We start from the raw sequence: 24,297 nt of genomic DNA, 5'->3' as shown, positions 1-24,297 counted from the left end.
CCGCGGCCGACGCCACTCCCTCACAGCCCGCGCTGCGCCCGGCGGCGGCTCCAGGGCTCGGAAAGCGACGGCAAACCGCGCTCCCCTCCCGGGCGCAGGCTGCGAGGCAGCAGTAACACGTGCGGAGCTAGAGGAGAGCCAGCTGAGCTTGTAAGAATAACGCCTGTGAGAGTGCGGTAAAGGCCGGTGTGCTTTGTGTCGCCTTCTTAACGTTGTTAAAGTCACCGTTACCGGTTCCCAGTTAACATACCGCTCTGGAGGTTTTTTGTCAACTCTCTCGGTTTCACGATGGTAGCTCCTGTGGAAAGTTGCTTTAACTTCTGAAAATCTGATTGTACTAACCTGGATGCACACCCAGGTAGGTTGTTGCTAGGAGAGGTGCCTTTGCTTTTTCACTGAGTAAATATACAATAATTATCATACACACAACTAACAGAACTGGGAGTGTGTGACTGAGGTTTGGATGCTTAAACGTTGTAAGGAACAAGGAACGGCTTTGAGAGTGTCTTCAAGGAATTGCTTAGCACTCTAGGCGCACCCATAAGCAAGTACCAAACGCTATTTAAAAGAAAAATGGTGAAACTGGCTGCACTGTAACAATGCATGTACCTCAGCAGAATGTGACACTTGAGTATTAAAACTTTTGCACTTTTGAATCAGAAGCGTAGGATTACATATCAAGTATTGTCAAGTATGACAAATAAAAGATTGCACCGAGGTGTATTAGATGCACAAAAGATGTTATCTAAATAAAGCTTCTTGAAACTGGTCAGACTTGCTTTCCGTGATGCAGTAGGCTTTTCTTATCGTGAGTAAAAAGGTCTGTAGCAAATTCGTCTCTAAGTACAAAGTGTGCAAAACAGGTGTAGGTTAAAGTTTGGGGAAGAGTGAAAGGATATCCTTTAAAGGATCTTGGTGAATTTTATTCTCTGATGAAAAAATTATACGTGTAAAGGAAAAAAAAAAAGTAATTCACAGTGGGAATAAAGCCATGAGGTTTTAAACTTCTTAGGGTTTTTTATTTTCTGTAGCTGTGTCTACAGAGTGCCACTTCCAAGTACTATAATTACTGGACATGCATTTCTGCACCATGGCTGCTAGACTTTAACACTTTAAAATATTCTAATGATCTAATAATACTTGACACAGTCCCTGTACCTTAATATTAGAGAGATCCTAATTAAGTTAGTGAAGCTACAGGTAAGGATTAAAAAGTCAGCAGAAGTATTAAGGCTTACTTGTTAATCTTATGGTTTGTAAAAATAGTTTGTTGTAGTTAAGATATGAAGCTTATTGAAGGTCTGAGAACTTTCTTGGCCCCATTGATCTGTTCTTTAAGAATATCACGATACAGCTTTTGCAGTTTTTGAGTATTGCAGTTGAAATGTAAACATTTGTGGTTATTGTGCACCTCTCGGTATTTTTTTGGCTGGGCAAATACCCCTGCACCCAGGCTGATGCTACTCTTGGAGTATTGTGTTCAGTGCTGCTTTTGTGTACAGACTTTGCCATAAACATTGTATTGGTAGTTAGCAAGAGGCTGGAGAACCTGCCGTAGCTGCGGCGCAGCAAAGCTCAGACAGGTGGTTCTGTTGATGGTGGTGACGTTTAAGACTTCTTCGAACACTTGGCTGGGCTTGGGCTAATAAGAGATGTGAGCTTGGCAATGCACTGCTGTAGGAGCCTGGTTCTGAAGTCATGCTCATCTAGCCGACCGAGCAGAGGGTGATGGATGTCCATCTGAAACTCCTCTGGGTTCGTAACATCTGAAGGCAACTGTTTGCAACAGTTGTTCTCTAAATTGTATTTTCCTCAAGCCCGTACATGAACTACTTACTTAATAGGGTCTGTGTGAAACTATTTCAGTTGTGCTCTGATTAAAATGAGACCTCGTGTTTGTTACGTCTGTGTTACATTTGGCTAGCAGCGTTTGAGACTCCATTTATACCAAAACCAGTTTCTTCAAGTTGTGTATGAAGTTCCCGAATTACACTAACAAATACTTGTTATTGTCATAACACTTTATATTAAGTGCATCTCTGGGATGTGTAGTACTTTTCACTTGTTGGAATTCTACATTAATGTTGTTTGGGGATTTAACAAAGGTTTATTTTATGTTAAAATGAATTTTGGTTTGGTTTGCATTCTTCACTTAAATTTTGTAGACATAATTATAGCCTACAGTACTTAACTACAACCTTGTGTTGGCAGTCTGATAGACCTCAGTGACCTTGGCCTCACTGGAACCACAGTCAACAGAGTTACTGTGAAATAGTCCTATATCTTGAAGACAGACTTACTTGCGTTTACTAGTGCTCTTGTCCGTCAGTTGTGGCATAGGAGGAAAAATCTGAGAAACAGTTTTCTCTGGGGAATCTGCTTGTTGACTAAATTTAGGATTATGTTATTAGAAATAAGTGCATTTCCAGTGAAGTAGCGCTTGCGTTGATGAAGTAAAAACAGTTGGCAAGGGAAGAACGTGATCTTGAAGGTAGGAAACAAATTTTCATGCTTCAAGGCATATAAACAACATGAACTTTTGGAAGAAATTTAGGATTGAATTATTTTGTCCTTTTTCACGCTGGTGGTCTTTGAAGCTGAGGATTACATTTTGGACTGTACACTGTGCTGTTCCTGTCTGTTCTTATATTCCTATGACAGTGTCACTTGTGAAGCAGTTTTGTGACTGGGAATTCCTTAAGCCTGGGTAGGCAGGGCTGGTGTCATGCAGTTTAAGCTTCAAATATTGAGTGAACTTCTTTCCTCCTAAATATATGATTAATAGCTATTTTCATGGTAATAAAAATAGGTATGAGGGTGTTGATTATAATCAACTGTTGTAGATTATTAAAATATGATTGCAGTCTACAAAGAAACAGGAAAGTAAATGTTAGCATTTTATTGACCAAGCTGAATGAAATGCAAAAATAATTGGAATTGGGCAGAATGTAGTAATTTTGGAATTTTCTGCTCATTTAATAGAAGTAGTCTTGCATTTAAAAGGAGAAGTGTAAGTGACTTAACTGCATGCTGTTTGCAATACATGAATATTGTGAATTGCATATGTGACCTCATAGTCAAATATTTATTTTTGAAATAAATACTTCAGAAACCAGTTGCTTAATTGGCTGACAGTGACAAGGAAGACAAGGCTGGAATAACAAAGTGACTGAAACGTATTCTGCTAGAAAACTGGGCTGCATTGAAAGTTGCTCATGAGTTGAGCTTTGCTGCTGTTGTCCATAATCTGTTGCCCAGGCCAATTTAAATAAATGCATCTTTGATTTTGGCCAGTGTTTTTAGTCCATCCTCGTAAGCGTGTTCTGAGCCTGGTCTGTCAAAGGCCACTGAATTTTGTCAGTGTTAGGAGTTGCATAACTCCTTTGTGAGTAATTACTGGCAGTGTCGTGGATGACTCAGCTACCTAGTTTTGTGCATCTCTGAAAACCTCCACAATTAGGTGGTGTTATGCTAAGAAAAAGAATAGTATTGCATGTAACTTGAACTAAGTGCCCTCAGCCATTGCAGCCCTCAGCCATTGCAACACTGTACAGCTCTCAGTGTTAGGAGTTGCATAACTCCTTTGTGAGTAATTACTGGCAGTGTCGTGGATGACTCAGCTACCTAGTTTTGTGCATCTCTGAAAACCTCCACAATTAGGTGGTGTTATGCTAAGAAAAAGAATAGTATTGCATGTAACTTGAACTAAGTGCCCTCAGCCATTGCAGCCCTCAGCCATTGCAACACTGTACAGTTTTTATAAAGACTTACGAGAACAAGCTGCCTTAAAAAAAAAAGTACATTAATACTCTTAAATGGAAAACAATGAGTATCTTTATGCATTGAAAAGTGCTGCAGTATAATAATAATAATAATAATTCTGTTTTGGTATACCACTTTTGAAGATCATTTTGGAAATCTGCTATGGTATTCTGAGTCTCTAAAAGGAGCAGGGGGTCTGTTTGAGGTAGCTCACCTCGGTTCCCACAGAATAGCTTTGGAGAGACTTCACAATAACTCTAAAACAGGAGAATAGTATGATTGACAGGCGGTAGTGAAAAGATCTCAAGTCCTTTACTAGTTCAGTGATCCCTGTGCTTATGGTTAGGTTTGTGTCTTGTCATAGCTGTAACTAGTCTGAGACACACATAATTCTCCCCTGATCTCTGAAAATGGAAAGGATCAAAATGTTCTCTTAAAATTAGTAGTTATATGTTGCTGAAGGTTTGTTATCCTCTCTGAATGTATGATTTCACAGGCACAGGTAAAGAACTTTATGACTTTCCCTAGTAATTGATTTTGAGTATTTTTTTTTTAAGGTAGATGGCTTTATCTTCCTCTTACTTGGATGTTTAAAGTGATCTCTGAAAATGGAAAGGATCAAAATGTTCTCTTAAAATTAGTAGTTATATGTTGCTGAAGGTTTGTTATCCTCTCTGAATGTATGATTTATTTGCCACAGGTAAAGAACTTTATGACTTTCCCTAGTAATTGATTATGGGTTTGAGTATTTTTTTTTTAAGGTAGATGGCTTTATCTTCCTCTTACTTGGTATGTTTAAAGGGAGTGTGAGTTACCTGGCCTCTTCCTTTTGTGAGAGGAGCCGAGGGACTGAGACTAGTACAGGGTTTGTGCAGTGAGCAGATGAGAAGAAAATTCAGCGTAGACCTGTGGAGTCTCATGTGGGCACTGCCATCAGCGGGACATCCTTCCTCTGGTCACAGCGTGGTAGGGTGGGACTTGGCTTTAGTTGGTGTAACTCCGTGTCGGGTAACCCTAATAACACTGCTTCATCTTCCACTTCATGGGGTCGGCTGCTGTACTGGGGGAAATTGTTCCTTCCCAAAAGCAGCCCAGGCAGTAAAGAGCACTGAATGCAGCTTGGGCACCTGCACGCAATAACAATATCTACTGTCTGGAAAAAAGAAAGTCGCATGGAGAAAAGCTGTGGAAGTTTTATAGGAAGAACAAGTGCCTTTAAGCTTCAGTTTTGTTCACAGTGACTTCTAGAGGTTTTTTTTTTTTAAATAATAAAAGCCCTCACCTGTTTGGCTGTGCACAGAACCCCCAAATTTCTCAAACCTTTCTCAGGAAATAAGATTCAGTAGGCCAGTGTGTTGCTAATTAAATTAATGATGCAAACTCTCTGCAGATGTAATTCAAAATAAATAAGGAACAAATGTGGTTGTCTTAACAGGATTTTTTTCAAAGTCTTTTCAAAATAATTGGGATTTCTAATGTAAGCGTCCACTCTAATATTTTGAAATAAGTATTTGAAGTAATACTTTTGTATGTGGGGAAGCAAACTGGTTTGTCTTGTGTTCATTTGGAAGAACTGAGAGGTGTGGGTCTGGTGACTGTAGCTGCAGTAACTTTGCAAACTGAGCGCAGTGAAGGAGGAACCGTGGAGGATGCGGAAGCTTTTGTTGATCCTTATGTAGAATTTGACCCATTTGAAGCCAGGCTAGATTATACATGGGTGGTGATGAATAATGCTTTCTACTTCTAATAATATTATGACTATAAAATTCCCAGTTCTGTTTTTTTCTATAAAATTTTTAATTGTTTGAATGCTTAAATGAAGACGTGTAAAAACAGGGCAGAATGAACCAGCTTTACCTCTTCTGCTGTTTTCCCGTGTAGTTAGGCATTCTTGCTGACCATTTGTCTAGCTTCTTTTGGCCAAAACCTATAGACCCACCAAACCATAACGTATTTACCATGTAAACTGTTAAAACATCCTTAATGTGGGGGGGGAAGATGGTTCTAGTCTTTGATAATACTGGGATTCTTCTGTTCTGCTGTAATTATCAGAGGAAAAACATGTGCAATAGTAGTTAAGCTTTTTACCAGCCCACGAAAGCCCTTTGGATATTCTCCTGAGGTAATAGGGTATAGTCCTAGCTGGTCATGGGATCCATTGCAGCTATTTAAATCAGAAGGCAGATTGCGCTGTGTTCCCTCAGAGGCAGTTTGGCATCGGAGGATTGGGTCTCTAGCCTGCACCTCTGGAAAAGTAAGTTTCTTAGCTGCCAGGTTGTCTGACCCTAACTTTGTTTTCATCTCTTTTTATGTAGTGGTTTTGGTTATTTTTATACTGATCAACAATGCGGAATACTTTCTCTAACTTAAGATTTTTTTTTAGTTGGAAAGTATTGACACTGTTTGCCTAAATGTCTGAGTTTAGTTTGTGTCTTAAAGACAGTTAATATTTAAAACGTTCAGTTAATTGTAGGAGTTTAGCAGTACTGAACAGCAAAATGCTTCAAGGATGAAAGAATCTCCTTCAGAATAATGGTACTTGCTTCCTTTCACCTGTTCTCTTAGAGATATGTGCTTTCTAATTCTCAATAATAAATTAAATTTGTGCATTCATAGATATTTAGTAAGTAATGACTTAGAGGATAAAATAGTTCTGTTCTATATATGTTTGTGCATAAATATTAATGATTAAATCACTAAAAGGGGTCCCAGTTGGCTGTGGAAGGAGAATTTTGTATTTGGTTTCCGTAAAGGTGGGAATTAAGTATTAATTGTAGTTTTTCTTTTTTGCCTAATACGAGAGACAGTGGAGAAACTTCTAGTTACTGAAATTTGGCCAATATAAGTAACTACAGAACAGTAATGATTTCATTTGTCATTGATATTTTTTTAAAACTGAATAACTAGCAAACTACTAGTTCTTTAAAACTACTAGACTTCAGGTTGCAAGCCAACAAGTTTGTTGGTGGGGTTTTTTGTTTTGTTTTTTTTAATGGATAGTGACCAGCATTCACAAACAAATAATGGAAAAGTGTAGTCGTGAATATCAGGCAATAAAAGTGGATTCGTGCACTTGACCATAAAATTCTTTGAACTAAAAATTGGCAGGCATCCCAGTCTGTGTAGTCTATAGAGAGACTGGACAGGAAAAAAAAAACCAAAAACATGAGCAACAATAAAGGGGAAAAGTGTATGATAGGAAATTGTTAATTAAGATGACATTTGATTACCTGCCATAAAAATCCAATAACTTACTAGATTTGATTTGCCAGAAAGCTTGAAAGTATGCCTACATGGCGTGCTCGGGAACTGTGTAGATCAAATAACATGCTGATTTTTGGTTCAAAACTCCATTCCAGCAGTGACAGCTTTCTGTATCTGGTTGCCTGGAGTTAAGCGACTGTTTTCAGTGTATCTGCAGCTCTTCTGGCTAGTGGTATTGGTTCCAGAGCTTAAATTTAAGTAAAAAAGTCTTGGAAAACATTGACCATATTTAAAGAAAGAAAAGTTGAAATGCACACTAAATTAACTTCAAATTAAAGTCCATGAGTGAGGAATTGTATCATTTCTGAGCACCTGGAGTGGAAACCCATTTTCTTGCTAGGTCCAAATAAGTTTTTTGGACAACTTCAGTGGGCCTCACGTTAATTCACGCTTGAATGTAATCTAGTGATATTGTGAAAAGAAATCACATGGCAGTGAATCATCTGAAATGAGGTTGGAGTTCATATCTGGTCTGAACTTTGGCATTGTTTCTTGATTTATCCAATTAAGTCATACAATAACAAGTATAGTGGGTGTCCCATCCCTCTCAGTGTCTAATTTGGAAAAAATAGTTATGCAAAAAAGAAATAAATTATGTAGCAAGTTAGTTAGTAGCATTGGTTTCTGTAGCATATGTGAGGTTTCTGAATCTAGGGTAATAGGTCAGTGATTTTTGGCCTTGAGAAATTAGGGTGGCAATGCATGATATATATGAATGATGAACATGTGTTGAATATGCCAGCACTGGGTTAAACTGATGGTTTGTAGTTAATGTGAAGAGTATGTGTGTAAACTGTGGTTAAAATAAATGGAAACTTAGAGAAGAGTGAAAGTAACCAAAGCCTGATGCTACTTTCCTTGAGATTTTTTTTTTTTCCGTGAGGATATAATCCAAAAATAAGTGCCAGTATCTTGATACAGAAATTAGAGATTTAATGTTATCAAAATCATTAATTTAGAACTTAGCTCTTAAAAGCTCTACTTGAAATCAAGAGTCCTAGAAGAAGCAGTGGAAGTGGTTGAGTTTGCTTAGGCGACGCAATTGTGGTGGTATAAACCTGTCCCTGCAGCCCTACCTGTTTGTCGAGTTTTTTGTTTTGTTCTTAAACAGGGGCATGGTCTATATGGCATTTCAAGATTCTTTGTAGTCCTAGTAGTTTTACCGGTTCACATGCTGATAATCATACCATATTGTGGTATCTTAGGCATGTGTTTTAGATAAATTCAGAAGTACAAGAAAAAAATGTCATTACTTGGTTCAGGAACTTAATTGCTTCAACTTCGGTTTTCAGGAAAAAAATTGTTTGAGTTTCCTTGTGTTATTTCTAGTTAGTATTTTGTTGTGTGACATTTGTGCCACATGAAGGTAGTGATGCAGAACAATTAACATATAAATAAATTAGCAATTATTGGCTTCACCCATTTTGTCAGGTATTTCCAGTTTTTAATTAATGCTTTGCATGTTGAAACAGAGCATGTCCTTTATATTTCTGTGGGGTTTTTTTTTTGTTTCAGTTGTTCAAAAGCATTGAATTGTTTCTTACTTAAGGAGAGCTTAAACTAAACTTCATCTATAAATTAAACTTTTTTTTTACTGTGACTGTGGGTTTGATATCTTTGTTTGAAGTGTGTGAAGGGGTAGGCAAATGCTAGCAAGTGTGGTGCTCATTAGAGCATGTCCTTTATATTTCTGTGGGGTTTTTTTTTTGTTTCAGTTGTTCAAAAGCATTGAATTGTTTCTTACTTAAGGAGAGCTTAAACTAAACTTCATCTATAAATTAAACTTTTTTTTTACTGTGACTGTGGGTTTGATATCTTTGTTTGAAGTGTGTGAAGGGGTAGGCAAATGCTAGCAAGTGTGGTGCTCACTTAAGAGCATGTCATTTATTTGCTTCTGTCTAGACACATCATACTTTTTTGCCTCTTAAAGGTGTTATTTTTGAAATTGATCCACAAATATTTTAATATACAGATCAGTTTCTAAATTCATTAAAATTTGAGTATTCTAATTGCTAGATATCTAAATAACTTCTGATGCAAGCAAATTTTTAGAGGAGTCTAACTTTTTAAGGAAATAGGTAATTATTTTTATGCATAAGAATTCTATGGTATGTATTCTCTGTTCTACCTCATCTTGCACTTCTCCCTTTTGCCCCAAAAAGACTTGAAATCACTTTTGAATCTTTTCTCCTTAAACTGCAAATTAATTTTCAGCAGCAGATTTTAGGATTTTAGGTTTCTGAAAAGTATCCGCAACATAAATTTTGTGCACAACAGAAGAATTTTATATTAGTGTCATCTTGTATGGATGGCATCTGTAGCTTTTAAAGAAGGAATTTTAAATTAATTCCAATTAAATAACTATGGAATGGCATTTACAAAGGGATAAGCTACATGAGGGAGATGCTAAATAAAACTACTAAGCAGTAGTATTTGTTTGAAACTACAGTTGTAAATTAGAGCAACAAGAACACCAGTTTTTCATTTGTGTGCTCTGAAATGTAGATTGGTCAAATTATAAATTCTGCTTATTTGAAATTGTTAGGTCTTAATGTTGTTTTTGTTTTTTTCTTTCTCTTCTGCATTCTCTTTCCTTCCCCTCTCCAGCTAAATGGCCTTAAAATGGCAGATGAGCCTATGGAAGAAGGTGAACCATATTCCTACCACGTAAGTATATTTGATAGATGTTTAGACACTCATTAGCATGACTTCCTTTTGAAGACAAATTTATGCATTCTCTGCTCTTTAGTAACTTTTGAACCTATCATTTTATTTGACTGGATCTGAAGAGATCCTAAGTCTTGAAGATTATTTTGAAAATTATACCTGGGTGTGGGCCGTAAGCGCCTTGTTTGGGAAAGTTTGCCGCATGAGGCAGTGCTTTATGGAAAACAGATTCTGTGTGCTGGAGATAGAGCATTTACAGATCCCTCAACCTCAGAAAATGCTCAGTCCAACCTTGAACCTTTTATACACCATGTGCTTAATGTTGCTCTTATTACACTGTCATCTGTTCTTCCTTTTGTATTTTTTAATGTAGTCGCTGTACATTCATCTAGAAGGTACTTAATTCCTGCTATTTTAGAACAGAATTTATTTTTACACCAGTATGTTAATTTGACTTTTATGTAGAAATATCTCAGATAAACCTTGTTGAGCATGATTTTTGTCCAGTGCCTTGGTGATGTGCATATGTAGGAGATGCTGAAGATCAGTGTTCTGTATGTTGGCTAAATCTTGGACTAAACTTCAGGCTAATTCTCTATGTGGTGAAATGCCTGACTTTGCATGGAAAAATTGGCCATCGTTTTTCGACACACATATCCATATATTCTTGAACAGGATCACGGAAGAAGGTATCAAGTAGATCTTAGTGCCAGTTGTAACCACTGCTTTGTATTGCAATAATACCTTTTCAAGTAAGTGATTTGGAGAATAAACTCTTGGGGTAGAAGCATGTGGTGCTTGGTTATTTCCTGGTGTGGAGTAAGTAAATAAACTATCAGTGTCATAGTCATCTTACACATAGCAAAGAAAGATGAGCAATGGGTTGTCTTAATCCTTCACTGTACTTGAACCAGAAGGATGTTGCTGAGCTTGCTTGTTAGGTGCTTGGAGCTACATACCAGTCAAGCTGTAACAAAGTAAGATGGCACAAAGCCATAACTGATTGCGGCGTTTCTTTCAGTGCTTTGTCTTCTGTCAAACCTGCTGGGAATAGTTACCTCTTTTGCAAGGCGACTTTGGTGGAAGCTGGTACCTGAGCCCTGAAATAGATTTGCGGCTCAAGCAGCAGAGCACAAAAAAACCTGCCAAATTTGCAGTTCATGGAGGCCAAACTAGAAATGAAAATGAAACTGGCTTATATATCTGTTCAGCTCTTTACCTGGTCATTTCTTGTTGATGGTGCAGAGGTCTTTTTATACTTCAGTCATGCCAATTTTTAGTACTTTAATGATAGTTAAGTAGGTGAAATTATATAGACATCTTTTGTGAAGGTAAAACACTCCATAAAAAAAATAATTAATTTCATACATCTCAAGTTATTCTTTATTTGCATGGAAAACATTTTTCTCCTCAGTTCACATTTAGAAATACTGTCAGTCTCCGCAGCAACCACATGTGATGTCACAGGCTAATGACTCAAGGTGGGTGATAAACAGAAGTGCAGATGAACTGTTAAAGATCTTTTCTCATGCAAAGGTTCACAGTGTTAAGGAATACAAATAAGGACGTTCAAGTAAAAAGGCTTCTAAATAGAGTATTTACATATTTCATAGAAAGAACCAGCTATTAAGTCTGTTGTACACTTGGTGTATAACTAGAGGAATCACTGCTTTCATCTGTCATCAATGACTTGAAATGCTAGTGTTCCTACCTGCCTTAAATTCCAGGCATGTGTTTAAAAAAAAAAGAAATAAAAATGAAAAGATGTGCATCTTTCCTATGAATACGTATATGCATAGTCAACAAGATGGATGGATGAAATGAAGTTGGGATGTATACACTGTATTGTCAGTGTATGTCAGCTGTGTTTTTGTTCACAAAGAGGGAAATAAAGTAGCTTAGAGTGTGAATTGAAGAATTAACTTTGTTATCCAGCAGTGTCTTGTGTTAATACCTACCTTTGCATGGGAAGCAGGCAGAACAAACAGGCCTTTTGCAGAAAGAGTATGAAATGAGAGATGTAGGAGAGGGGAAAGGACTCATGTGCAGTAACAGCTGGACTACAGTTTGTGAATATACTAAGAGGTTAGTTTGAACTCTTTCTTTCCCCACTCTGGACAAACAAAGCAATTAAGGCATAGACAGTTAATGCAGTGTGATTATTGCCCCCCCCCTTTTTTTTTTTTAATTATTGCAGTAAGTACATATACATTTAGATGATCACATTTCTACTCTGAATTTCTGTGTAATCCCACCTAGATAATTTTATCTAAATACTTCTGTATCAAGTCTGATAACATTGATTATAAGTTTTAATGCATGGTCTTGGGCAGCAAGACTTTCTGTAGTCAACCTGACTCTAGAGTGATGTTCTTTCCTAAAACCAATTGTTTCATCAAGTGGTCAGGCCTTTTTCTGGTGGTGTTGCATACTTGTCATTGAGGGAGAGCAATGCACTGTAGGTTGGTAGGGTGTTTTTCTGGTCTCTACTAAAGTAGAGAAGCTTTCAAGATTAATATCTAAAGAGAAGATAGGAGGACAGTTAATAATCATTTGGATACCCTAAAGACATCAAAGTACTGCAGATGGGGTGGGATTTTCTGTTGTGATTGGGTTGTATTTGCAGTGTGCAAGAAATTAATTGGTATTCTTGGTAGGGCTTGAGTGGTGCCGCTCCTTTTGTACGTGCAAGCTCACGTTGCTCTTGTAGGCCTTAGCACGTAGTTTGTAGTTTCAAGGGTGCTTATTTTGATGCCTCACTTGCTTTGGCTCACAGAAACTTCTCTTACACCATAAAAGCTGCAATACATCATCTGATTTGTTTTCATCATGAATGTTTGTCTTTTCACAATCGTGGCTGCTGTGCCCGGCTTCGCTGAAGGTGAGAGTAACAGGAAAAAGTCAACAGAACACTGAATCTTTTACCTACCTCAGAATTACCCTCAGCTTTCTGAAGGAGGTCTCCACACAGGATAGTCTTTCCATGAGCTCTGCACCCCAGAGCTGTGTTTCTTCTGTTGGATGCAAGGATTCAGAGTTCTTAAGATGACTCATATCTTATTTATGCTCTTCAAACGATGCATGTTCCTTTAGCTACAACTGGATGACCATAAGTATTATTTGCTGCTGTGAAAAGCAATAATTATCTAAAATGATGAAATTCAATTTAGCTTTCATTAAGACTATTTCAGGAAAGGGAAAGATGAGAAGAGTAATCGCTGGGAAAACTAAAGGCTGCTAAAACAGAGGTGAAGCACGGGAGGATCATCTTAGACTTGGTTTAAAAATCTAGGTGTTTATTCCTTTCATGTAAGAAAATCCGTCTTTGCTGTAGTTGTAATATTTATGACAAAAGGAAATGAGCATTCTTTGAGAATTTTACTTCAGTTTAGAAATTTTTTTAATGCATTTATTTAAGAAAGAATGGATGGGAAAACTTCATTTGAACAGCTTTCTTTTATGCCTTATTAGAATTTCAAATATTTTATTTAAAAAAAAAACAAACAAAAAAACAAACAAGAAAAGAGCAGGCATTTACATGCATTTCTAATGAGTTCCTTAATTCAGGCCTGTTCATTGTTGTATTTTTGTTTGCCTTGAAATAATAGGATGAAGGAAGTGTGAAAGAAATTCCTATTACACATCATGTGAAAGAAGGATGTGAGAAAGCAGATCCAGCACAGTTTGAACTACTTAAGGTTCTTGGACAGGGATCATTTGGAAAGGTAAGATAACAAACTTTGTTTTCATCTGATGTCCATTTTGAACCTGCTTTGTCTTATTAGTATTTTTCTTCCCTTATTTCTATAATACTACAAGGTTAGGTATAAACCTAACAAATATGAATACAGGTAGATATGCTCGTGGACGTTGCCCTGTTTTGGAGGAAGTTACCCATCCTGTTTTTCAGGTGGTTGATGTGGGGTTTTTTTTGTTTTTGTTTTTACTATGATAGCCTTTCTGACTTTGCATTTTTTAGAGGAAAAGCGATCTTTCTCCGTAGACCGGTCCAGACAGTCAACCTGGGAAGGGTTAGCTGAAGTACATTTTTGGATAAGACAGACAGTGCTGTAGCAGAGTGGCTGGGAATGTTTGGAAAGTTATTGACAAGTTCCATCTTTTCCCAGTCTTGCTCTGGTGCCAAGGGAGCACTGTTTATAGCAGGACACCAAATCATATCAGAGACAGAGAGGCAACAGCCTCAGTCTCTAGGCAGAAGGGTGAGTCAGTAGCAAATTTTAGGAGGTCTGCCATGGAAGGTTACCGTTTGCTTTAACTGAACAGAGAGGCATGTTTGTAGTTCATCTGGACTGGCATCTGCAGCTTCATGGCAACAATGGCACCAACAGCAAGGGATATTACCAGTTGGGTTATAGAGTTAGGGGTGGTTTTTGTGCAGCAGCTCTGGTGTTGTCAAGCTCTGTTTGCCTAATGCCATGGCTGTTTGAAATAAAATAATAGTGTTTTCAGCTGCCTCAAGACTTTATTGCAGCATCTAGTGAGGAGTCAGAATGAACAATATCTCCGTTCTATATAGGTTGCTTTGCATCTTCTGTAGTTTAGGTTGATGCTTGGGAGGCACCAGCGGTGTAATAAACATTGATAGACACTTACGGAGGAGACGGTGATTTGTCTTTTAGTGATGGTACTTGACACGCTGTGAATGTTTTACTTTCTTCAATATATGAAATCTGTAGTGATGTAGATACAGAGGAATGATTGTGGTAGTTTGGAACTTGAACTAATGTAACGAAGTAAATAACCTGTGAAATGTATTTCAGTTTTTTATTTTGCTGTATTTGTCAAGTGATCTACAAGTGATTTTGTAATGTGCCACTTGGTGTCAGATTGCAGAAATGAAATTAAAAATCAAATGTCTCAGAATTTCTGATTCTAGAATGGAAAAGTTGGCAAGTTTATTTGATTTTTTTTTTAATAATTTCTAAATATTTAGTAATTTCCAACAAAGTATATATATAAATAAATCTAGTGTTAATGAAAATCTGAATAAGGTAAGATCAGAGAGGCAATTTCAGGTAGCTCTTTCAGGTAGCTCTTTGCATTCCCTGTGACTTGTACATTTTTTTTTTTTACAGTACAAACATTCCTCATAACTAATAATTGCTATTATAAGAACAACAACTTGGAACCAGGAGCACATACCAAACAATTTTGTAAATTGAAAGACCTGGTAGTTAGAATATTAGCAGAAGTGCATGTATTTGTACTGCATTATTTTATCTAAAAATATGCTTTTCTGAGCGTCAAGTTATATACCATCTATCTTTAAAACTCCTCTGGAAAGAAAAGAGCAGAAAAACCTGTTGGAGTTGCTATTCCAGAGGGAAAGGGTGCTTTGGTCTTAAATGGTGAGGTTTCCCTGCTTTCGTCTCGCCACTCTTACAGAATTCATTAGTATAGCCTGTTACATATTTGAGACTTGGGTCTTAAACCTCAAAAATCTTTTGGGAGGTGGCAGACCAGGCAGAATTGTCATTCTCCAAGAAAGTAATATTAAGAAACACATTTATGTAAGTACTTATTTGATAAGTGCTTATTTAAATGGCTTGCTGTAGGAAAGAATGTATAGTTTATGACCATTCTGAGTACTTCAGAGTGCACGGTGGTGCATGTACCTCTAGTCTGATTAAGGGAATGCAATTTTGCCCTTCCTTTAAAGATGTGTACTTAGGAAAGAACACTGAAAGCTGTCTGAAATTAATAGGAGGTTTGTAAATGCTTTGTGATAGTTGCTTATTTGATTACTAAGCTTGCTTATGCAAAGAGACTTACTATGAACATTTGGCATCTTTTCGTTCCTCAGAGTTTTTTGAGGAATAGGATGGGACTAGGGACATGCTATCTCCTTGTCTATATTAATGAAGTTAAAAGTAAAGACATAGTAATGGTTTTTAGTCAGGTTTACGTAAAATATTTTTAGCAGTAATTTTAAGTGGTGTTTATATTACCAGGTCTTCCTTGTACGGAAAATAATTGGTCCTGATGCTGGGCAACTTTATGCAATGAAAGTATTGAAAAAAGCTTCTTTGAAAGGTATGTGTGTTTTTCGAAATGGCACTTCAGAAAATGGTTTTCAGTGCAACTGTATCTCTTAAATGAGTCTTGTAAATACTTCTTTCTAAAATATTTTTTTAGATCTTAAATCATTTTCAGTGAGTTCATAACTCTTCTCTGACAGTAGCTTTTTTCTAGAATAACTTGTAAGATCATGTTTAAGATTTATTTTAAATCTGGCCAGATAACTTTAATTATGTGGTAAAAAGTACTCTTTCAAAGTTTAAAATTGCATTATTTAATTGTTTAGTCTTTTCATTATATTAAAACAAATTAATTTCATAAAAAACTTTCCTCTTTTCTTCTTTTGTTAAGTTAGAACTCTACTGTGGTTAAAAATGTTAAGTTGTTCCCTCTTGTTGTAGGTGCCAGAGCAAGCTAGCTTACTGTTTTGGCTTTCAGAAGAAACTTTAGTGGATGCAACTCCACTGTGTGTAAATAGGGACTGTTACTAGTTGAAGAGGAAAAAGTGATCTTAACAGACAGAAAATATATATTCAGTACAGATAGTTAATTCAGAGGTTGAAGTTAGCTGCCTGGAAGTGTAGATGGGAACTTCTTTCTTGAAAGTAATATGGTTTATCACAAAATATTGGGATGTGTTGGGAAAAAAACCTGTAGACATTAAGGAAGCTGGGGCAGGTGAGAAACACGTTAGAGTTTTGCTGTCTGAAAGCATGTGTTTTGTGGGAAACTTAAAAATTAAAAACAAATAGGGTACAAGGAAGAGTACTTCTTTAGACAGCAAAGAACTGCCATATGCTAATTTCTGCTCCATTTGTATTATACCAAATACATTTGTTTCACACTAGTCTTTTTTCTTTTTCTTTTTCCTCAGTTCGGGATAGAGTTCGTACAAAAATGGAGAGAGATATATTAGTAGAAGTAAATCATCCATTTATCGTCAAACTGCACTATGGTTGGTATTTTTTTTGCTACAGTTTCTTTCAATACTTTAAAGGCATAGCTGATCTTGTTCTTTCTCAGTTTTGTAGTGTTCATTTTAGTGCTCAACTGAGGTTCCTGCAAGTTTAAATCACAAGACTAAAAAAAAGAATGTAAATACACACATATATAAAAGTTTTAGGTTAAGTCCTTTTGAAATTAAAGGTTTCCTGGAAAATTCTTACAAGTTCTGCAGAGATTTTTTACTTTTCATTGAGTGAAACCAGAACACAGTAATTCACATACTTGGTGTTTCCCTGTTTGACAAAGGGGAGATAAAAGAACAGTATTTTAATGATTTATGACTAAGATTGTCTTCTATGAAGAAGCAAGTAATCATTCAATAAATTACCTCGTGTGCTGCTGAATTATTTCAGTTCCAAAACAAAAGTATTGCCTTTCACTGAAATTTCCAAGTTGTAAAAGCATTCAGATCTGTTTTGTAGATCATCTTTGTCACACAACTATTGATATTTTTTATATTTTTTTTTTAAAGCCTTTCAGACTGAAGGGAAGCTATATTTAATATTGGATTTTCTCAGGGGAGGAGATGTATTCACGCGATTATCCAAAGAGGTAAGTACTAAAAATTTTATCTCCACTCAGTGTTAGGCAGGTGGGTTGTTTTTGTCAGTATAGGATTGTCTTCTATAGCTGTTTCCCTCATAATTCTTGTCATAGTCAAGTTTTTAATAACTTAGTTGGGCTTCCCTTATGTATTCTAGAATATATTCTATAAGCTTAAGAAACATGAGTGTGCATTGATTAGTAGCCTATGTTTTTCTTTGGTATCTACAAAGGACAGTTCTTTTGTCTAAAAATGTTCTGTTGCTTGGAAACCTAACTGAAGTGAATTAAGATTTAGCAATAAAGAAAGGGGATGTATAGTTCTCGTGCTCATAGTCGGCTTAGGTGCTCCTGGAAGCCAGCATCTATAGGAGGTTTCTGCTGCATTGTAAAATTTCATAATGCTGTAATACATTAATGCTTAATCTCACAAAGTGTGAACACTGAGTTTCTTTGAGACCACTCTCCTTCATCTAACGTTGGCATGCAACTGGAACTTTAATTTTTCATTTCTATTTTTGTTTTCTGGAGAAAGCGCTTCAGAGGAAGGAATATGATACAGCCTGTTATTTTTTTTAAAAACTTTTGTCATCAAATTTGTTATATGTTACCTTAAGTATTATGAACATGTTTATAAGACTTTTCTTTGTGCAAACCTTTCATAAAGATCTAAATTTTTAATGGCACTTTCTCAACAACTTCACAGTAAGAGAGCTTTTCAGTGTTTTCACCAGTGTAAATACATTTATATTGCTAATGCATAGGAAAAACCCAGTTTTCTCATTTAAGGAAGTAGCATCTGGCTGATTTTTTTCATGACATGAAGGAGGTTGTTGTATCCCCAGTATGTAAGGCCATGAACTATTTGAGTTTTTTCCCCCCATGTACTTTTTGAAAAAATAAAGCTTTACTTGGAACAGGCAAAAGAGAAGGAAGAATTTAAAGGGGGTTTTGTTTTCCTTTTTTTATAAAAAGCTGACCTTGGTAAAACAGTGATCATGTCTAAGAATTGAGCTCAAAATTAATTAACCTTGAGGCTAAAATGGAGGTTAAAAGCTTAAACAAACTGACTGACTTGTAAAGGGTTATTGGAACATTAGGTAGGAAAGAGGTCAATCTCTGCTTTGATATAGGATGTCTAATTATAGAGGAAATTCTGGTATAGCAGGAAGAACTATTCTTTTGCACTAACACAGCTGGGATTACACAGTATGTAACGTTCTTAGATAAGGGATGCAAGTCTATTCATAATAATATGAGCTAGGTTGTTGAAAGGGGTATATAGTCCCTTTGGGAATAAAGAAGTAGTAATTGCGAAGTTTTCTTACTGTTAAGTCTCTACATGTTTTTTGGAAGACTTCAGTTACCTTCTACGATGGCTTTTAAACACTTACTGAGTATATAGATAAGAAAAACATCAGGTCTTTTTATTTTCTGGTGGGAAGACAAGATATTTTCAAAAGTGCATGGTAAAACAAAGACAGTGGACAATACACATGAGGGTAAATTCCCCATGGCATTTCATACTTTCCACACAAGGATTATTTTAAATTAATTGGGTTTCGTATGAGGTTATTAAAACACTTTTGTTGGTCTTTAAATGCTAATGTGGGTATGAGAGTTTCAGCTGTGGAAGTGAAATGAGTATTTAATGAAGTTTTCATTGGGAAAATTTAATGAAGTTGACTTGCATTGTATTTAATTTGACACAGAAAGCAGTTTTAAATGAAATTATTATTGGGAGATTGTAGATTACCATTTAGCATCATTGTGTTCTGAGACTTGCATTTTGGCTGTTCCAAGGAGTAATGATATCCAAGGTTTCCTCTTGCCCTTTTGGATATAGATGAGTAACAGTATCAACATTGCTCTTTATAAAATCAAGGAGAAACATTACGTAGTGTAACAGCTTTGTTGTCCATATGATATTAATACATGTCACTATGGAAATGAGTATTTCTGTTGCCAGTAGAACAGATTACGTATGTGCAATTTGAAGTACTGATCGGTTTACTACTAAATCGGTAAGCTCAGTTAAGTCTTGTTAGCTATCTACTGTGTAGTTGAGATGGCTGTTCTCCATGTTCCTGGTGTTTTCAACAAATAAGGGAGTAGTTCACTTAATTTCTGGAATTGCGTTTGAGGTTTTAAAGATTGCTAGCTCCCCTGGCAATTTGTAGAACGTGACAAGAGCCAAAGCAGATATGATTCTTGTATACGAAATTAGAAGCAACCTGTTGAGTATTTAGGACAGAAATGCATTTCTCCGAAATGCTCTATATGCAAGGTCAGTCAGTTTTTCAGTATCTCACTAGGGTTCTTCGAATTTCTTTTCCTAAGAGCAGAGTAGGTTCTTCCTTCAACTCCCACTGTAGATTTTCACGTCATTGTTATTTTCACAAAATGTTTTATTTTTGCATGCTTTTTTCTAAATGATTTCTACTTTTTTCCTAAATATTGGTAATGTGAATTCACAGTCACCCAATACAGCAGTTGTATACTAAATTTTATGATGCAGTGGAAAGCAGTCTATGTAGGATTGTGGCAGAAGGAGTGCTGGTGGTCAGTAACACCAAATATAATTAAACTTATTACCTTAAAACTTAACTAATGCTCTGCAGTAACTGCTGATGATATTGTTTAAGTTTTGCAAGTAGTTCTTTTGTATACTTGATGGTTAACCTGTATTAGCATATCATTTCTGTTAGATGAATTCATAAATTATGAGTTCATAAGGTACTTCTAAAACGTATTTTGAAATTTAGGCAGACAGGAGTATTTTTTTTAGATTGCAGTTTTAAAAACTGAAGACAAGATCAGAAGGTAAATCTATACAGTTCTTATTAGGTTATGTTTACAGAGGAAGATGTGAAATTCTACCTCGCAGAACTGGCCCTTGCTTTGGATCACCTTCACAGCTTGGGAATTGTATACAGGGACCTGAAGCCAGAAAAGTAAAGTAAAATGTATTTTACCACTCTTATGTGTATTTTGCTTGTTGCTTTGCATCTCCCACTATAGTGATGTAAAAACTGTAAAATATTTTTGTTAGACTATGTAAACAAACATAAAATGTAAGAAAATATACCTGTAATTTAAGTGAAATAATATTGGCTTGTTAAATTAATGACAGAAGTTGGAGATCAAAATTGTTAAATTATATTTTAGAAGTTGGAGATCAAAATTGTTAACTATTATATTTTAAATGTTATGTGAACATTCCTCTTTATGTGTATTGGTGAATGTGAATTTTAATTTTCAGCATTTTGCTTGATGAAGCAGGACATATCAAGTTAACAGGTAGGTAACATTTATTAGTATAGCACTTTCTGAATGTATTTCTGTATAAACTTTTAGTTATAAGCCTAAGATATACATAGTGATGGCTGGAGTATGTGTGAGCTGGTACTTAGCTGTTTAGAAAAGTTTTTTATTGGACAGACTTCTTATAATAAATCTGTGTCCCTTCCCTAGCTAATGATTCTTTATGTAGTATTAAGTACTTTTATTGAAGTATTTTAGATAATCAGAGACTGTATCTGACAGTCTTTTACCAGATCCTGATGTCTATGCAGGTTCCACTGAAGTTAGTTTTCATGTTGGCTAATATTTGCATAGATCAAGCTGCAGTGTTAGCAGAAATATTACTGTAAAGTGCAGATCCTAATTGCTGTGGTTAAAATAGAAGAAGTGTAGTTGAAAATACAAAACGAGACATTGAATGTGGTTTTTTTTAAGGAACTTTAGTTCAGGTGGTGGTGTGTTATTAACTAAAACTGTCCGCTGTTCAGGTTAGAAAGTGAGCTGTGTCAAGATGTACTGTGAAATGCCTTTTAGGTGAAGACCAAGAGGTTATAGACCCAGGCTAAAAGTTGCTGACTGGGAGACTTTTAAAAGGGAGCAGAAGTGCTTTTGGTGTAAAAAGATTTTAGTGCGCAATAAGACTTCTGAAATACTGCTCTGTGTGTGTGTTTCTGGATTGTCACTTTTAAATGCATATAAAATTGATACTGCTCTGTGTGTGTGTTTCTGGATTGCAATTTTATATGCATTTAAAAGTGACAGGAAAATGTTCCATGAGGAACAAGTAAAATACATATATTCTAGGAAATTATATATACAGAAGACTGATTATTTGGAAAACAAATTACTATGAATTTCTGAAAGCTTTAAATTACATTTAAGGTGATACTTTTGTGTTACAAATTTCATTATATCTTTTGATCTATAGATACTGCTATTAGATTCCAAGAGAAAAAGAAGTTTTAAACTCCTAAAGATTTGATGGAATAATGGAAATAATGCTTATAAAACACATCATTTTTAAAATTCTACATGATATATTTAAATCCAATTCAATCCTAAAATTCTTACTTCCTTCTGAAAGTGGAAAGAATGATTGATGGGATTATTGATTAGCAATCACTTACCCTTTGAAAAAAGGGACGCTTCAGAGCCTAGTCTTGAGAGTAGGGCTAATATCAAGGCCTTGTGTATTCAATGGCATTGTTCAAACAAGGAAAAAAAAAAGTATTCTGGGAATAAAGTGAGCAGATATGCAAGACTTCTTTTATAGAACTTGAGTCAGGTTGCAGAACCATGTTGTCTTATATAACAACGTTATTTTTAGTCTGATTTTATTTATTCATCATTCAGTAATACTAGACCATGCAGACTGTGTTCTCATTGAAACTTATTTTTACTTGTATCCATTTTTTGTGTGAATAAAGCAGGCAGTAAACAGAAAATGAGACCTTTGGATTATCGAAAGGCTCTAAATGTGTAATATTTCAAATATTGAGTAGTTATTATTTGGAATAGTAATATTGATGGCTAATCATCAAATTAATAGGAGTTATAGAATGGTTTTGGTGATACCTCAGACATTTAATTTACTGTGTATCTCTAGATATCTGCAGCTTCTTGTTTCATGAAGAGCTGGGATAATCACGTAATATTCCTGAAAGCAAACAAACAAAAGCTGTCAATGCTTTGATTTTGAAATACCGTATACAGTATTGCTTTTTCCTAAAGTTCTTTACTGGCTATATTCTTGTAATGCTGTTGTTGTAGACTTTGGACTCAGCAAAGAATCAGTAGATCAAGAGAAGAAGGCCTATTCTTTCTGTGGTACTGTAGAATACATGGCACCTGAAGTAGTAAACAGGCGAGGGCACAACCAGAGTGCTGACTGGTGGTCCTTTGGTGTTCTTATGGTACTGTATGCTTTGTTGCTTACCTTGCTTACAGGTCAGAAATACACTGTATATGTCTAATGTGAAATAATGTGTTTAGAATAAGCTTGTCCAGATCTAATTATGAATGCTTGGGTAAAGGGAAGAGAGAATTCAGTAACTGAATTGCTACTGAAATAGCAACTAATTTGAAAAAAATTACTTTTCACCTGTTTAGCCCTGTAAGGAGTACTTACCAGGAACCACAAAAGTCATACATGTAGTCCATTAGTAGTTTAGAACAATTGTAGTCAGTGTGAAACTTCAGTTTGTATGTTTATTTTGCATGGTTCTTGATAGTTAAAGAAAAAAAAACTGAAGACTTGGTTTGATGGGATATTAATTGCATTTTTGTAAGAGTAAGCCTGTTGAATAAATACTAGAGTGGAGTAGTGAAATAAGCCAGTAACTGCCAGCGCTTATGCCTTTGCCGTGATGTGTTAGAGCATCAGGCTGAAATGTGCATATTGACATTAACAGTAAAGTACTGTTTTAGAACTTATTCTTGCTCTTTTCGTAGTACAGCAATGTCTGAAACAAGGTTATGGAGGGGATTTTTATTACTTTAATTGAAGTAGCTTATGCATGTAAAATATTCCTACGTCATAATTACATTATACTTGCCGCTGTTGTTATCATGTAAACTGCCAATGAAAACAAAATTTTAGATTTGTGAATTTTTTTAATAATCTTTTAAAAGCTCGAGCCAGTATGTCTAATGTAGTGATAGTGAAGAGTACAGTACTGAACACTTTGTTTGAGCGATTGGGGGAAGAAGTGTTGATTTAGATTAACATTTGTTCTTTTCAGTTTGAAATGCTTACTGGTACGCTACCATTTCAAGGTAAAGATCGAAATGAAACTATGAATATGATACTGAAGTAAGTATATCTTCTTACTTTTTGGAAAGTCAGAAAATGTAGTTTTTTAAACATGTTTTGACAGCTTGTTGTAAGTCCTGCTTGAAGAGCATAAACTAGAACAGGAACAAAAAAACCAAGCCCCCCCAAACAAGGTTTAGATCACGGACCATGTAAACAACTGTTAAGTATCTGCAGGAATTAAAATCTTAGGGATGAACTTGTATTTTCATTGTAGGTGTATAATAAAGATAAAAACAGTACGGTGAATTTTGAACAGCATTATTTACCACTCATGGTTATGCTCTCTTGCTACTGTTACAGCATAACGTCATTTTGTAAGCAGTAGTTAATCAGGTGTTGCTTTGTGTACGTATACATGGAGAGTGCACTTATGTGCTCACATTTTTCATATTAAATTATCTCAGTTACAACAGAAGCTGTCTAACAAGACAAACTGGGTAAACTGGTGATTAGTAAGTGAAGTTGTTGGGCAAATAAATTCTCGTCTTTATTTGTGCTTAGCTAACAAAGAATTTCCTTTAGATCACATGCAGAGCCTTGGGCCTTTTGGGGGGGTGACAGGGAAGGGGGTGAGAGAAGCTCCGTTCTTAACAACGTACCGCAGTTTGAGCTCACCCTGAGTATGAGTTTGTAGTGATATTACCTGTGAAAGCAGATGGCTGAGATCACTAGCCTCACTTGGAGCTGTAAGGGATGCTATGGTTCTGCAGAAGAATTTCTTGCCTTAGCATAATTGTTTTTCATAAAATAAGCTTGGTAAAGTCAGTAAGCTTTTATATAATGGCTTAATGAGCTACTTCTTGAGCCTCTTGCTTCAAGAGGAATGTTAGCAATCACTTCAGGGGCAAGTAATTTGGGATTTGGTGAGTCTCTTGTGGCGTTGATTCTGGTAGAGGTAT

At 35.9% G+C, this 24,297-nt stretch overlaps 1 protein-coding gene across 1 annotated transcript in view; it reads left to right on the top strand.

Annotated features, from left to right (window-relative positions):
* Window positions 1–9,637: 9,637 nt before the first annotated feature.
* The window catches only part of RPS6KA6 (ribosomal protein S6 kinase A6), a 30,023-nt gene continuing 15,363 nt past the window's right edge, over window positions 9,638–24,297 (top strand). The window contains exons 1-9 of the mRNA XM_009288011.2: window positions 9,638–9,693; window positions 13,302–13,418; window positions 15,666–15,747; window positions 16,607–16,687; window positions 17,210–17,289; window positions 20,128–20,234; window positions 20,543–20,580; window positions 22,354–22,496; window positions 23,325–23,395. Coding sequence (XP_009286286.1) covers window positions 9,649–9,693; window positions 13,302–13,418; window positions 15,666–15,747; window positions 16,607–16,687; window positions 17,210–17,289; window positions 20,128–20,234; window positions 20,543–20,580; window positions 22,354–22,496; window positions 23,325–23,395 — 764 coding nt within the window. The 5' untranslated portion in view covers window positions 9,638–9,648. The remainder of the gene's footprint in view (window positions 9,694–13,301; window positions 13,419–15,665; window positions 15,748–16,606; window positions 16,688–17,209; window positions 17,290–20,127; window positions 20,235–20,542; window positions 20,581–22,353; window positions 22,497–23,324; window positions 23,396–24,297) is intronic.

This window comes from Aptenodytes forsteri, unplaced genomic scaffold (genome assembly GCF_000699145.1).
Source record: "Aptenodytes forsteri isolate BGI_AS27 unplaced genomic scaffold, ASM69914v1 Scaffold72, whole genome shotgun sequence".
NCBI classification, from domain to species: domain Eukaryota; kingdom Metazoa; phylum Chordata; class Aves; order Sphenisciformes; family Spheniscidae; genus Aptenodytes; species Aptenodytes forsteri.
This window is presented reverse-complemented; position numbering and strand designations above follow the sequence as displayed.